Source organism: Erpetoichthys calabaricus, chromosome 2 (genome assembly GCF_900747795.2).
Source record: "Erpetoichthys calabaricus chromosome 2, fErpCal1.3, whole genome shotgun sequence".
Lineage (NCBI taxonomy): Eukaryota > Metazoa > Chordata > Cladistia > Polypteriformes > Polypteridae > Erpetoichthys > Erpetoichthys calabaricus.
In genome coordinates, this window is record NC_041395.2 from 121,832,157 (window position 1) to 121,848,241 (window position 16,085).

The 16,085-nt window shown below is 37.9% G+C and overlaps 1 protein-coding gene across 4 annotated transcripts; it reads right to left on the reverse strand.

Moving 5' to 3' along the window:
• Nucleotides 1–4,418: 4,418 nt before the first annotated feature.
• sptssb (serine palmitoyltransferase, small subunit B) lies at nucleotides 4,419–15,763 on the reverse strand. 4 transcript variants are annotated; one of them, XM_051923334.1, is made up of 3 exons: nucleotides 15,643–15,763; nucleotides 12,281–12,385; nucleotides 4,419–4,903 (listed from the first exon to the last, which is right to left on the reverse strand). In XM_051923334.1, exon 3 carries the CDS (start codon nucleotides 4,897–4,899, stop codon nucleotides 4,654–4,656), a length of 246 nt encoding a protein of 81 aa, XP_051779294.1. In that variant the 5' UTR covers nucleotides 4,900–4,903; nucleotides 12,281–12,385; nucleotides 15,643–15,763; the 3' UTR covers nucleotides 4,419–4,653. The 4 variants fall into 4 exon arrangements, with proteins under 4 accessions (XP_051779294.1, XP_051779295.1, XP_028650305.1 ...); XM_051923335.1 differs by lacking the exon at nucleotides 15,643–15,763 and adding an exon at nucleotides 15,109–15,400; XM_028794472.2 differs by lacking the exon at nucleotides 12,281–12,385 and having other exon boundaries at nucleotides 15,643–15,728.
• Between the last annotated feature and the right edge of the window lie 322 nt (nucleotides 15,764–16,085).

Sequence of the window (16,085 nt, forward strand, 5' to 3'; positions counted from 1 at the left end):
GCTTGACCAAGAAGCCTAATTTGTCTCAGAGTGGGTCCTCAATGATACAAAATGATTTTCCTTTAATATTTTGTAAAGATGTAAAGCCTCGTGATGCCCTTTGAGCTACATGTATTCTACAATAACGTGCTACAGAAATAAGTGTCGTCGTACATGGTTAGGACATCCTGTAGCTAACCGAATAGACCCACACTATGAAAGAGAAAGTTTAGGAAATGAACAGATCAAAGTAACACAATGCATTTATAGAGAAGGAATCTCAGCTTCAGCTCTGGGAAACCCACAAAGGTTTTGTTTCTCTGGCCAGTATTTTTAATTAGAAACTAATTATTGCTGCATATGTAACATTCCTTTTTTAGCTTGGTGTCTGTTCAATTGCCGTCTGTTCATTTGCTTGTTAAAGATTCAGAACACTCAAATACTTTACTTGCTCATAGATAGATAGATAGCTTTATTGATTTCTCTTATAAACTTTAGTAGTTTTCAGTCTTTAATTTTTCAAATTTAACCAGGGGGGGAATTCCAAACGTGCAAGCCTCTCTTAAAGTTAAGACGCCAGGTTTATGTGCGCCAGTTTCATTTCCATCAAATCTTGATAACCGAGGCAACAAACTATTATAGTCTGGTCCATACCAGGCTAAAGATGAAGCTTAGCAGGAGTGTTGTGGATTGAGAGTTCAAGAAATTCCAGCTCCATGAGAAACAAAACCTTCAACCAAGATTCTGGATTTTTTTTTTTTTTAGCATATCAAAATGTTGCTGAATTCTCATTTAAATTAATCTTCCATGTTCATTACAAAATGGTAACACATTGTAACCTAAAACTATCCATTGAAAATAAATTTTGTTGCTTATTTAATATTGCTGCATTCTTAGTTGCACTATCATTTAAATTAATCTGATACCCTGGTCTTTGAACACATCTCACCTGGTAAAGAAGGCCCAACAAAGACTCTTCTTCCTCAGGAAGATGAGACATGCTGGATTCTCCTCTCAGCTGCTCACAAACTTCTACAGATCTGCTATAGAAAGCCTTCTCTGTCACAGTATGACAGTGTGGTACGGCAGCTGCACAGCACAGGACAGGACAGGACAGGAAGGACTTGGCACGGGTGGTGAGAACAGCACAGGGGATCGTAGGAAGTCCTCTCCTAGACCTGGACCCTGTATATGCTGGAAGGGTGCAGAAGAGGGCCAAATGTATAGCTGCGGACCTCACCCATCCGGGAAATGGACTGTTTGTACCACTGCCTTCGGGAAAGCGGTACAGAAACATAAAAACACGCCCCAGCAGACTGAAAGACAGCTTTTTCCCCAGAGCTGTGAAGTCCATCTGCTCCTGCTGATACACACACATACATCTACCCCTAACCTGCCCCCCTGTAGACATGCACATGCACTTTCCCTCATAATCCTCCCTGCAGACCCACGCACACAGATCACTGGTCTCTGTAGGCGTACTACATCAGGAAAAGTCTGGACTTGATGATGTTTTATTGCTGCTGTCTTTTATACTTATATTTTATTATTTATAGTGTATTGTGTGTTTTAAGTACTTTTTTTGTTTCCTACCAACAAAGAATTTCATTATGTGTATGCATAATGACAATAAAGAATTCTACTACTACTATATTTGTTGCAAAGTGGTAAAACTTTAAAAGCTACATTGTTTATTCAAAAATGAAAAGAATTTACCACATTTAAATTATTATACCATTCATACTCATTACTTTTTCATCAGAAATAGACAAATGGAAAAGGTAATACAATAAAAAAATGTGTTAAAGCGGTTGCTCTGTAATGTTAAAACCGTCAGTTATAATTGTACCAATTCCAGGACAGTAAACCCTAAAGTAGTGCAGAAATGATTATAGCAACGCACAAGAAAAAATGCTGCCCTTCAAGATGATCTATGATTAACACTGGTGTGCATGCTCCTGCTCTCACATAGTACAAAGATCTTACAAACCAGCATCCGAAAAATGGACTAGAAAGAAAACTCCTTCGCATTTATAAGTCACGGCATTATATGTATGTACATTGTAAATGAATAAAGAGTAACATGGTATATTTAATGGATTCAATTGAACAACTCAATAAATTAAATGGACTTGACCTCTACTATTTTTATAATAGTCCATTTTTTGTCACTTGTAAGATATTAAAAATATAAAATATTTTGTAATTAGCGATATGCCAAGTAAAATAGAAGCACTCATTAAAAAAAAAAAAAACTGCCAAGTCTGGCTTGGTACTCATGACAATGATTTTCATTCAGGTTTTTGCGATCACATTCAGTGCATAAAATGTGAAGTGTGGTAAATGAATCCATATAAAAATGCATGTATTCAACTCATCTCAGTGACACTACGTAATGTTACATAGGCTTCCCAAATGACATATGCACAACAGGCTGCAGTTGTGTGCAAATAAGTGTCTACTATTTCTAAAGCCTCCACCCTGGAGCTCCAAGTAGGTGGAATTAACGAATTAAGCAACTAAACGGAGCAAAAAAACTTACAGCCATAGCAGTTCTCCAGTAATCAAATTTGAGACCTCCATTAGAAATCAATCAATCAATCACTTACTTTTGCTCATCATTATGTAAAATTGGCTCCAAACTGGTACCTTATTTTTAATAAATCTTATTTAAAGGTTAGGTGGCTTTTGATGAAAATAGGAGAATGCCTTCCCTAATACATACACTCCAAAACCAATTTTTTCTGCTAGAAACAGAAACGTTTTGGTCAATCTCTTCAAACTGTCTATTACTGACTGTTACCATCAGACAAACCTCATGTACCGTACTTTCAACTCATAATTTTATACTGAAGCCAGGATCTGAACAGTGATAAAATTTCCCAGAAATTAATGCTATCATTGCATTAAATCTTGTCATCTTCATTATTGTATGCTTTATTTCTATGTATATTTTTGAGCACTCTGTGTTGCCAGATTTTGAAAGGTGTTATAAACAAAGATTGATTGAACCATCAAATATGGTAGTATCTGTGATATTCACTAACCCACATAAGCAGCTCTCTACCAAACATTACCCTTAATTCGTGTAGTCACTTACAAGGTTGCACTGAGGGTTACCCTTTTCTGGATCTATGGGTGCACACTGGATTCAAATACAGAGGGAGCACCATTCCATCCCAGCATGCAACCTTGTAAGCCCATTTTTTGGGATGTTGTAGGTAACTGAAGCATCTCTAGAAAGATAATGCAGATATGGAATTACAAGGCAAATGTGTTAACCACTGTGCAATCCTCCTTGTGTCACATTTATTGTGACATTTGATATTTACACATTTAAGTACAAAAATACATTTTATTCCTTAATTTTTATTTAAATATGAAAATGCAAAATATACTGTAAACAGTACATTCTAAAACTACACAATTTTAGAAGATATATGCTTCAATCCAGTTTTGAGTTTTGCAGTTTACAAACAATCAGTGGGTAAACATAAAGTTGATGGGAATAGGCTTTTTTATACACAATAAATATTACATAAGATTCAAAAAACATTAATTCATCTTGGACTCACTGAATATCTGCAATCTGGGCATACTGTCTGAAAAGGAGTTAATTTACACAAACAGTACACTATGCAGAAAACTTATCCCTGTGAGTTTATTAATAATAGAGCCCACTGTTCAGGACATTGCCATCGGTGGTGATTGCAATTAGGATTCAAGCAAATGAAATTTACAATATGTACAGAATTTCTGTGTGCATACCTTATTGCAAATATTTACATTACACCAGTCAGATTACTAGTTTCCATTCAGGTAACTATTCATGTAACTTCTGCAAAGATACAATCAAATGAAACCTTCATATAGTAACATGCATGTATTTAGATGAACAAGCTATTTCAGGCACTAGAAAAAGCACAAAACTTATTTAAATTTTTCCCACCATTCACAGTGAGAGTAAAGCTGCAGTAGTCTAGAAAATTTGTTCATTAGGATACTTAATCTGTAACATTTGGTTCAGAAACAGAAATGAGTTTGAGTTATCAGCAAAGCCTGAATGAGACATGAATTCATTCACACTATTCATTTTTAGTTCAAAATGATATTGCAATAAATCCAGCTGTAACATTCATCATTGTTTAACTAGCAGGTGTTTAAAGACTGTAGAGTTTTCATGCTGTCTATGCATCTTATGTGCAAGAATGAAACATTGGCTCAGATTTGTGGTATTCTGTTCCAACACTGAATTAAAAGCAAACCCTATGCTGCATAATATTACATGGTAAGAACATCTGAAGCACAATAAGCAATGGATTTATATTTATCACAGTAATTAAAGGCGCAACATACTGTAGGTAACTGAGACACACAAGTGTTTTATGCAAAAAAAAAAAAAAAAAATCCACTAAAAATACTGTTTTGTTTTTGCAATACAATAATAGAGTGTTCTTCTCAAAATCGAAGTGGACATGACATTTAAATTGGCTGACTCAATGTCTGCTAAACAAACTGTTAAGACATCAGAGTGAAGGGGCTCTAAGTGGAGGGGGTACTATGTCAGAACAGTATCACAAATATGAGCCACAGTTTAGCATAAAATGTGCTTCTGTCAACATTACTAAAATACAGGCATTAAAGCTGCCATCTTCTGCAGCGCAGCAATCTGTGTTAGCTCATTATGGCAACAGTACTTTCATGCTGTCCACCACACAAACTGGAGAAGAACTCGAGGGCCAGGCGTATATGGATGGGGATAAAGACATAAGCTGTGTAAACCACCATGGCAACCACTGTCAGCAATACGGTGTTGAAAATGGACTGCTCCCATGGCTCCAACACATAGCTGCAGGTGACCAAGAGATACTGGTAGTAAAGCCAGGATATGTATTCTTTAAATCTTTTCACATCCATCATGTCTCTAAAAAATAAAAAAGTAAACCTGTATAAGTATTCACAATCCATGGTACCATGCCCTAAAAATGAACATCAGATGAAAAGCTACCTGACAAAAGTCCAATATTGTTTAACTTTTTGTGAATGACACTATGCACTAAACATTAAAAAAATATACATTTTCAGTGTCTAAAATTCTAAAGATATTTTAAACAGGAATATTAACATATTCAATTTCAACTTTTTATACTTGCACTTGTATTTAACATTAATTAAATTTGCTTTCTCTAGGAATTGAATTTACACAATTAAACCCAGTCTAGTTAGTTACACCTACATATGTTACACATCTTCATGGGCCTGTGTGCGCTGTATGATTGGCAGTATGATTACAACACCATGAACATATGTTTCATTAGCATCACACTCTCCCTGCCAGTGTCTAAAGGTTTTCAGTTTTAAACTGCGGAAGTGAGGAGTCTGAATCATATAGAAACCCAATGCTCTGCTAGTCTATGCCACTTCAAGCCACTAAATTGAGCATGTGATCATGTCTCAGTGAAGCTCACTTAATGGCTGAACTCAATGAGATGTGTTATTATGGTTAAGGTGTTCAGTATCATTAAAATAATCCATTCCCATAAGTTAACCTATCTTGTGCTGCAATTATTTAAAAGCTCCCCACCACTCACAACTGGTGAGTAAAGTTGTAGAGGTCAAGAAAATGTGTTCATTTGGATACTTTTTAATGATACACTTTAGTCAAGAATATTTCATTTTTTCTCTTTCCCATCATTAGAACACTCTATCTAATCCAGCTGCCCTGGACACAGTACAACATGTCAAACAAGGAGCTCCAATTTCAGTTCCATATTTTCCTTGTTGCTTTGCCCAAATAATGCTTTTTCTGACAGGTAGGTAAGCACAACATTAAATAAACCAAATAAATTTCAGTCAGAGTTTGCTGCATGTTTCAGTACTATGCTGAAACATGCAGTCTGACATGCTCTGAAAAAACTTTACTAGAGAAAATCTTTAAACACAAGAAAAAGAAGACTGGGTAAGAAAAGACCCTCAAAGAGTTTAAACAGTGGCACTACAAAGCTTCATCACACATAGCATAAGTGCCTAAGAATCACTAAAACAGAGCTTGACCTAAATTTAGAAACATATCCAAAATACATCCCTTAGGATTAAATGTAGATTTTATCATCATTTATCACCATTTTAGTTAAATGATGAACCAGAACACAAATACTCCGCCCTAATATGATTTTAGAAGTAGTTTCTTAACTGCACCATAACAAAAAAAGCAACAACATTCTCAAACCTGTTTAATCCTGGTCAAAAGATGAGAGCCTGTCCTGGCAACAATGGGAGCAAGGCAGGAAACAGCCCTGGACTGGGTTGCAATCCAGTGTACAGCAGGGTCCACTCATCCTTACACACAACATATTTATAGTGGCCAGTTATTCTAACCAGCACATCTATGGGGATGTTGGAAAAAATTGGAGAATGAGGCCAGCAATGGCATTACTATGTGGCTCAACAAAAATAACCACTTTAAAGTACACAGGCACAAAGCAAAATGTGACTGCAGCAAGCAGACATAAAAACAGAAAAAAAAATTAACTAAATCGGAAAAAAATTATACCCATTTAACTCAGAACAGCTAGACTTGTCACATGTATATATACTGATTGGGAAATTAAACAGTATGAATGTAAACCCATTTATCACACTATGGATTCAGAACTTTCTTTTAAATCGTTCACAGACAGTTAAAGTTCAGGACACTTTTTCAAAAGCTCTTCATTCAAACACAGGAAGTCCACAGGGGTGTGTCTTATCACCATTACTGTTTACTCTGTACACAAGTGACCTGAGACAGAAAAATGACCACTGCTCCATTATTAAGTATGCGGATGACACCATGATCATAGGATGCATATCTGGGGAGGATGAAAGCCACTATCTAAATCAAGTGGACTGTATGGTAAACTGGTGCAATAAAAACTCTCTCACTCTGAATGTAAAAAAGACCAAAGAAATGATATTTGGTTTTAAGAGACAGAAATCTGTATGTTCACCTATTGTAGTTCTGGGAGAGGAGGTAGAAATAGTGAATGAATATAAATACTTAAGAACTTACCTAGATAACAATCTTAACTGGAATACAAATACAAAAAAATTATTTTCTAAATGCAACCAGTGCTTATTTCTCCTCCATAAACTCAAACTATTTAAAGTAGACAAGGACCTCATGTTGTCCTTCTATCGTAGTATGATCCAGTCCGTGATCACTTTCAGTTTCATTGCCTGGTTTAATAGTCTGACAAACCAAAACTCAAAAAAGCTCCAGCAGATTACGAAATATGCAGCTAAAGTTATTGGGGCTGAAGTAGATGATTTGACTAGTGTGTGTCAGAGGGCAATGCTAAAGAAACTGGAAATCATCTCAACTGATGACAGACACCCATTACATGTAGAACTAAACTTCAGTAAATCAGGAAGGATAGTCGCTTTGAAAACCCACACAAATCGCTCCAGAAACTCCTTTCTTCCTAGTGCCATACGACTTTACAATAAGAAATATCGGAGATAATGTTTAAGGTTTTGATATATATCCTGTTACCTTTTTTTTTTTTTTTTTGGTATAAATATGTTTTATCTAACTGCCTTACCTTAACCTTTCTTGTTTCTATTTGTCTGTTTTATTTCATTCTGTCTGTTACCTGTTATTAGATGCAACTGAGAAGGCAAATTTCATGTTTTCCTGTGTAAACATGACTAAATAAAGAAACCAAACCTAACCTAACCTAAACCTATGTATTCTGCCCAAATTCTATATTTTTTAACTCAGTTATTATATTCCCACTTTACATTACAAAGAGAACAGAACTGAGGGGTGCAGAAGAAACACTAGACACAGGTTGGTGGTGCTCAGGAAAATATAAGCCACACCACTTCTGGAAATTCCTTTTCACAATATCTTAAATATTGACTGTCCTAATTTAATTTTGCACACATATTACTTTGTCCATCCAGGCAGTGTAAATTAGACAGAAAAGCACTTTGTTCATTACAAACTAGGAGAAAGTGAAAGCCCCTATGGTCCTAAACATACAGAAATGTGGAAACAATCTGGTAGAAAAAAAAGAGCTAAACTGATAAGCCAAATGACCAAAAATGCTGAAAATGTAAAATAATATAGAATCATTACAATGACCTAAGAAAAAAATCCCCATGTGTCCCCATAACACTTCCATCCATCCATTTTCCAACCCGCTGAATCCGAACACAGGGTCACGGGGGTCTGCTGGAGCCAATCCCAGCCAACACAGGGCACAAGGCAGGAAACAATCCTGGGCAGGGTGCCAACCCACCGCAGGACACACAGAAACACACCCACACACCAAGCACACACTAGGGCCAATTTAGAATCGCCAATCCACCTAACCTGCATGTCTTTGGAATGTGGGAGGAAACCGGAGCGCCCGGAGGAAACCCACGCAGACACGGGGAGAACATGCAAACTCCACGCAGGGAGGACCCGGGAATCGAACCCAGGTCCCCAGATCTCCCAACTGCGAGGCAGCAGCGCTACCCACTGCGCCACCGTGCCGCCCCCCATAACACTTGGTTGTGCTCATTGCAAACTAAATGTTTCCAGTCTTACTACCTGGTGGTGCCTCTCTGGGCAGATGGACAAAAGATGGGAACCCAGCCTGAGAAGCAGACAATCAACATTCAACTCTAGGAAAAAAAAAATCACTGATCTTTGATGAGATTCATTAAATTATTACCAATACTGCCAGATGCAAGCAAAAACATAATCATTAAACTGTAGAAGTAGTGTAAAAAGTCTTGACTTTGGAATAGGTCCCAACTATCCCAGAGCTCACACTGACTGGCACCTCTAAAATGCTCTGGTCTGAATGGGATTGTCCTACAATATGTTAACCTTTCCTTCTGCACTCACTCTTAACTTGTTCCATCTCTTTCCAGGATGGGTTCAGTTTGTCTAAAACAGTGTTTCCCAAACTCAGTCCTGGTGAACCCCTGTGGCTGCAGGTTTTTGTTCCAACCAGCTTCTCTTTTTAATTGAACTCCTAGGCTAATTAAGTGAACTGATATTTCCCAAGTTCTGTGTTTAGGGAACAATATAGAAATTAGAAACTAAGTTTGCTAAAAAAAATAAATAAATCATTAAAATGTACCAAGTAGTTATATAGGAATAATGGTTTTTTTTTCCTTTTTAACAGCATTTTCATCTTGATTTTCATTCTACTTTTCTAGGTCTTCTAATTGTTTAATTAATCCATTATTTACTCATTAGTGGGTCGGTTGCTAAAGTAGTTGCAGCCTTTGATTATTCAGTGTTGTTTGCCTGCGTGTCTGCTCTGCTCATTTTAAATTGTTACTATTAAGATACAACAAAGGGGGGAAAACTGCACTGAGAAAGAGCAAAGTATAATGAAATCAACAAAAGAGAGTTAAGCATTTAAATCTACAGCAAAAGCAGAAATATTTCTAAATGTCTTATAAATGTAAAAATCATGCTGCTATGCTTTTCTGAATGTCAAATAAAAGAAAAAAAACAGCTAATTAAATGAGATCAGTGCTATCAGGTGTTGTCACTGATTAGGAATCCGGTTGGAACAAAAACCAGCAGCCACAGGGGTTCACCAGGACCCATCCATCCATCCATCCATTTTCCAACCCGCTGAATCCGAACACAGGGTCACGGGGGTCTGCTGGAGCCAATCCCAGCCAACACAGGGCACAAGGCAGGGAACCAATCCTGGGCAGGGTGCCAACCCACCGCAGGACACACACAAACACACCCACACACCAAGCACACACTAGGGCCAATTTAGAATCACCAATCCACCTAACCTGCAAGTCTTTGGACTGTGGAAGGAAACCGGAGTGCCCGGAGGAAACCCACGCAGACACGGGGAGAACATGCAAACTCCACGCAGGGAGGACCCGGGAAGCGAACCCGGGTCCCCAGGTCTCCCAACTGCGAGGCAGCAGCGCTACCCACTGCGCCACCGTGCCACCCATGTTCACCAGGACTGAGTTTGGGAAACACTGGTCTAAAACCTTTACCAGGAAAAATGGGCTCAAAAAAGAAATATAGAAAGATGTGCTTCTGCTCAACTGATGGATTATTTTTGGTCAACAAAAAAATCCAGAGTTGTCTTAATCAAAATGTATATACATTTCACTCCTTAAGAAGTAAAAAATATACTTCATTTGCACAATTGTTATGATAATCAAACCAGTGTGTGTGAGTCTTTTTAAGTGAAAGCCGACTGATACTTAAATCGGCCACAAAGAACATTGATACTATTAACACACTTCTATAGTATCTACTCAAAATGTGAAACTGTTACCAGGAATGTGACTTCAAAAGAATTCAATGCTGGAAGCATATCTAATAAAAGAAATCTTTTTCTCTGGTGGCCCCTCCCCTCCATTTAAAAAAAAAAAAAAATCAACTTCAAAAGAAATATGATTCCTAACAATCGCCTCTGTAATGGCTAATTGTTTAATCGATATTCTGAATTAAACAGTGTATTAATTACCTTACCATTGCTGATTAGGGTAAAAATTGCTGCTGGAATAACAAATGTCCCATCCTTTTCCATTATCTACTAAAAACTGTAGAGGGTCATGGAACATGATATGTATGTTTTCCCTGGTTATAATCATCATTAAATTATGGTAATCTTTTATTGAATAAACAAAACAATCACATCAAGTATCAACCACTATTTCTGGACACTTGACAAAGGCAAGCAATTTCAAGTAATGTATAAATGCACTGAAACTCCTGGTTACTGGGAAGATTATGATGCCTTTTGCATTTTCTGGCCTTTGTACCGTCTTTAGGAAATATAATTGATAAGTAATAACATGTATTAAAAATGATTTCCAGTGAGTAGAATGATGGTGAGCTGGTTAGCAATGCAGCCTCACAGCTCCAGAATCCTGGATTTAAATTCCAGTGACTGCCTGTATGGACTTTGCAGATTATGCCCATTTCTGCATGGGTTTTCTCTATGTACTCCAGTTTCATCTCAGAGACACAGGTATGGGTGTCATGTTGATTGGCAGCTCTTTATCACTGCTGTGTGAATACATAAATGGCACCCATACAGGACTGACTTGTACCTTGCACCCTTTGCTGCCAACTTCTCTTGTCCTCATGTGAAGGATTTTGGACAATGACTGAAATTATGCAATCATAAGGCTCTCCTATGGTTTGTTACACTTGAATCCCTTTTCCTTTGATTTGTGGGAGGAACTCATAAATTTTAACTATAGATTTCATAAGAATTAAAGACATATGAGAGCATTCCATGGTTATCTCCTCATGAAAGATGAGCATTATTTACATATGTCAACATGGCATTCTGTTAGCTATGTCATGGTGACCTGTGGTCCCATAATTTTTTCTTCCACTTCTACATCACTAATGACAAGTGTGAGCAACGCTGGTCCTGGAGGACAGAAGTGGTTGGTGGTTTTTGTTCCAACCCTGTTGCTTAATAAGAAACCAAAACATTGGCTGTAACTGATATTATTTAATTTCATGGCTTGTTAGTGTTTTAATTCTGCAATGTCTTTCTACTATTGTAGATTTTTTTTCTGACTAAGGATATAATCTAAATGATTTGAAGCCTAAAATTGATAGGTAATTTTTATAATTTTATTAAGATAAGTATTTTATTAAACCAGATAGTGCATGATAAATACATACAGGTGTAAATGGAAGTAAGCAAGATGGAGACCTGTGGACTCCTGTTTGAATTTTATTGCTAATAAGGAGAAATTAAAAACATGGAATGCAGAATAAGTAACCAAGGGGTCGCAATCTTTACAAGCGAGACAACTAAAACCAAACAGAAAAATGCCACCTCAGCAATAAGTGCTTTATCAGCAACACTTGGGAGGTTGGGGCCAACATAGGGCACAAGGCAGGAAGCCAGCCCACCGCAGGGCACACACACTAGGGACAATTTAGGATTTCCAATGCACCTAACCTGCATGTCTTTGGACTGTGGAAGGAAACCGGAGCAACCGGAGGAAACCCACGCAGACACAGGGAGAACATGCAAACTCCATGCAGGGAGGATCTGGGAAGTGAACCCAGGTCTCCTAACTGTGAGGCAGCATCGCTACCGCTGCACCACCGTGCCACCCCCAGAGTAGTTAGGATGTTGTAAATTTCAATTACTGCCAAATACACAATATGACCATAAATAGGTGAGGGAGCATATGCTGGTCGTCATTGAAGAAAAAAATAAGTCTGTAAACAACAAAAGTGGTTAAGTTAAAAAAATAAATGGCAAGCCCATTTGTGATGGAGTAACAGTTGAGATAGTGTCACCTGTTTGGGGATTAATACTTGAAGCTGTGTTCTTTTGCATTCTCCAGTGAAGGTATTTTCAGTAGTGCCATGGAAGTTCATACTCTTAAAAGGTATGTGTGCCAGCTAATGCAGAGTAAACAAAATCATTCTTTATTTTACATACCACACAGTAGTATTTTAAGGTCTACTCAAAAATAACTTTATTTAATTCAGAAAGTCTAGGTAAACACATCCTGAACTAGATGTAATGATATTAAATACATAATTTACAGATTGGTGAAGACCAACATAATATTTTTTATTATAGAATTTTATTCATTTCAAATTCACCATAATGTTTGCCTACTTTGGTTTGCAAATACATGAATTAATAACTAAAATAAATGACAGTTTGAAAGAAAAACAGTATTCATGCACAGTCATTGAACAACAAGAAACTGAAAACTGTTGAAGGAGATCCGCTATCAAGACTAAAAGTTATGTATGACAGACACAATTAGAGTCATGGTGGTGCAGTGATGGTGCTGCAGCCTTGCAGTAAGGGTTCATGTCCCGGGTCCACCCTGCGTTGAGTTTTCATGTTCTCCCTGTGTCCATGTAGGTTTCCTCCCATTCTCCAAAGACATGCAAGTTAGGTGAACTGGTGATGCTAAATTGGTCATAGTGTGTATTTGGTTTGAGGGTAGGGGCAGACTGGCCATTAGTACATTTGGGCAATGCCTGGTAGGCCGTGGTCTGTGGTCTGGTCATAGGCCGGCCGTTTCATGAAATAAATGTTATGTACTGGTTACTGTTTGACATTAAAATGAATTTACTAAACTACTAAACATTATCTGTCCAGTATTGTGATTTATATAGTCCTATATAATATACCATATTACGTAATCAAGTTGTTTTAGTTGTCAGTACACAACGTTGCAGCGAAAAATTTGGTCAAAAGTGCCTTTTGCCGATTTCTGTTTCGATACCACTACATTTCAGTTAGCATAAAAATTATTGCAATTTATTTTATCTCATATCTAGTATTTAAATTCTTTGGTACTAATAATTAGTTTAGATTATGTATGCATTTTATTGTTCTCTGGTTGTCGGCATGAGCAATAATTAGTGGTTTTCAGCTGTGATTATTAGTATGATGAAATAAAGTTATAAAGCACAAGATAGGAATTTTTCATATTAGGATGGAACATCAATAGTTTATCGTTAAGTTAAAGGAACATTTCAATCATGTGGTTTTCATTATAACCTTGGTTATAATTTATTCCATTGTAAATGAGCCTACTAGGAGTACTGGCACTTGGACATGACAATGACATCGACATTTGACATGTACTCTAATAACGTGTAAGCCGTGTTATTAAATTTTTATTTTTCATTAAATTTTATTTCTAAGCATGTCGTCAAATTTTAAGTTGTGTCTAAACAACAGTGTACAGATTAAGTTTGCCAACAATTTAGATAGAGTTCATATCATAGGCTCATAACAAGTAGGGAGCCGTGTACTCATCACAAATTTTAAGAAAATTACAATGAATAATGGGCAAGTGGGTCGACCTCTTCACCTCACTCGTTGAATGATGCCCGGGCTGGTTTTGAGACCCAGTCCGCTCCTGTTTGAGGGTGTATATTTGCCCCGTGATGGACTAGCACCCTGTCCATATTTTGTTCCTGCCTTGTGTCCTATGCTAATTGGGATAGACCCCAGTACCTATGACCATGGTCTGGTTTAAGCGGGTTAAGAGCATCTGAAAGAAGAAGAAGAAATTGACATGAGATGAAAAAAAATTAAAGTCTAGACAGATTCAGGATAATGCAGGGCTATAGTAAGAGAATAAGTGTGTAGTTTATATCCATAAATTATCTGTATCTCTTGTGTTCCACTTCAGGGTCACGGGCATGATCGCACCCTTGAGGAAGTGCCAGGCTCTTGCAGGATATCCCTCCTTGTAGAGGGATGCGTGTCAGAGAAAAACAGATTTCTCCAAGAAAACAAAATTAAGCATACACTGAAAAAAATGTGCCATCCATGCTCATGATGTGAGCATAGTTCCCTGGAGCTGTGAGGAGAGGTTGTAACAATTGCAGCACTATGAAAGGCAGGGTTCTGAGAGCTGTCATAAAACCCCTTAATGCGATTGATTAATATTGACACTTACAGTAGCCTAATTTACAAAGTACTTAAGGATGGGTGTATAGCATAATCCATGTAACTATAATTTAACTGACAGCAAATTCAGTATAGTGAGAATAAGGATTATAGCTTAATTTGTTTCATTCGGCTTTATCCATCAAAAATCGCCCATATGCAGTATATAGTAATTTTGTATTAAGAGAAACAGTTTTGCCCAGTCATGGGTTTACTTCCGAGACTGTTACAAATAACAAGACACGCCCCCACTTTTCGATTCCCCAGTGGAGTTTAGCAAAACGGGTTCACCGGCAAACGACTGCAACACCGAAACGCCTTAAAATGCATTTTGCTGTTTCACGGCTGGGTAAGCAACTTTTGCAGACACGGTTCCTTTTCTCCCTAGTCAGTTTACCTCAAGTCAGCGTAATGAATACCATGAGGATAAGTCATTATTGTTTAACCTATGGATAAACGGGAGTTAGATTTTGAGATAGAAAAATGAAAGTCACCTGGCATACTTTTTTTAACTATATTTCCTCCCAAACTGGCAATTTTTACTATCTTCAAACCTCGGAAGGAACTTCGGAATTAAACCTCACTTGGTGCACATAACTTAGCGTCTAGGGCAAAAGTTTTTCTGGATGACGTTGGTAAACTTAAAGTTTGCGTCTGTTATGTTCACGTAATAAAATTAAAAAAAAACATCACAACTCACCTTTTTTTTTTTTTTTTTTAATGCAATCTATGGTTCTCGTTCGCTACAACTGCATCCACTCCTATTAAGCAGCCGCGACGCTCCAACGTCGTTGACGACTCTCTGTAAACTGACGCAGGTTCACCTGTTTCAGGTGCTCTCACCTTAGCCCCGCCCACCAAAAGCGCTCCTGGATATTCTTCTCGGGAGTCCACTTTAGCTCTGCGAATAACCTAACTGCTGGTCTTTATAGAACCAGACTGCCCAAAATAAAAGTACGGCTGGTGTGTTGTGGAAAAACAAAAATTCTTTCTCTTTCTTTCTTTTTAAATGTGTACCTTTTCACTGTTCAAGCGTGCGGCTATTTTTTCCAACTTAAACTTAATCTGTGCTCTGGAATGCAGCGCAGCAACATTTTTTTACCCCATAAAAAGTGCGATAAGCATTGTGGACGAGGCTGCAGAGTTAAAAAAACCGCAGCCTGGAACGCTTCCAACAACCCCCCTCCCCCTCGCCACCCCATTTCCCTAAAAAATGTACTTCTTATTAACTTACAGATAATGATGTATGATGAGGCTTACACATCGGAGATTCACACAGAAAGAGGTGACGTCATGACAGGTCCTGGAGTCAAACACAGGCTACGGTGTTCACCAGCTCGATAGTGCTGATCGGGCTAAAGCCCACCGCATTCCCCCGCCCACGCGTAGTGCACATCAGAGGCCAGACTGCCTGCGTTAGACTGCGGTTTGACTGCAGGACTGAAATACATGTACCCTCTTGCCTGCGATCGCATCTTCCTTGGACGCCTCGCGAATCCTACACGTGCTAGTCGTTGACTGGAATCGCTACCGCTATCGCATTAATATTTCAGACCAGCTCTCTCAGCAGATCTGCCCTGCCAACGTCCTTGAGATTCTCTTTGAAGCACTGCAGATGTGCAAAACGAGCGTTGACAAGAGATGTGGAATTTGCAGCTAAAATCAACCAACATGGGC

Excerpts from the sequence above, each read along its gene's own strand:
- sptssb (XM_051923334.1), bottom strand. The coding sequence starts at position 4,899 with ATGATGGATGTGAAAAGATTTAAAGAATACATATCCTGGCTTTACTAC.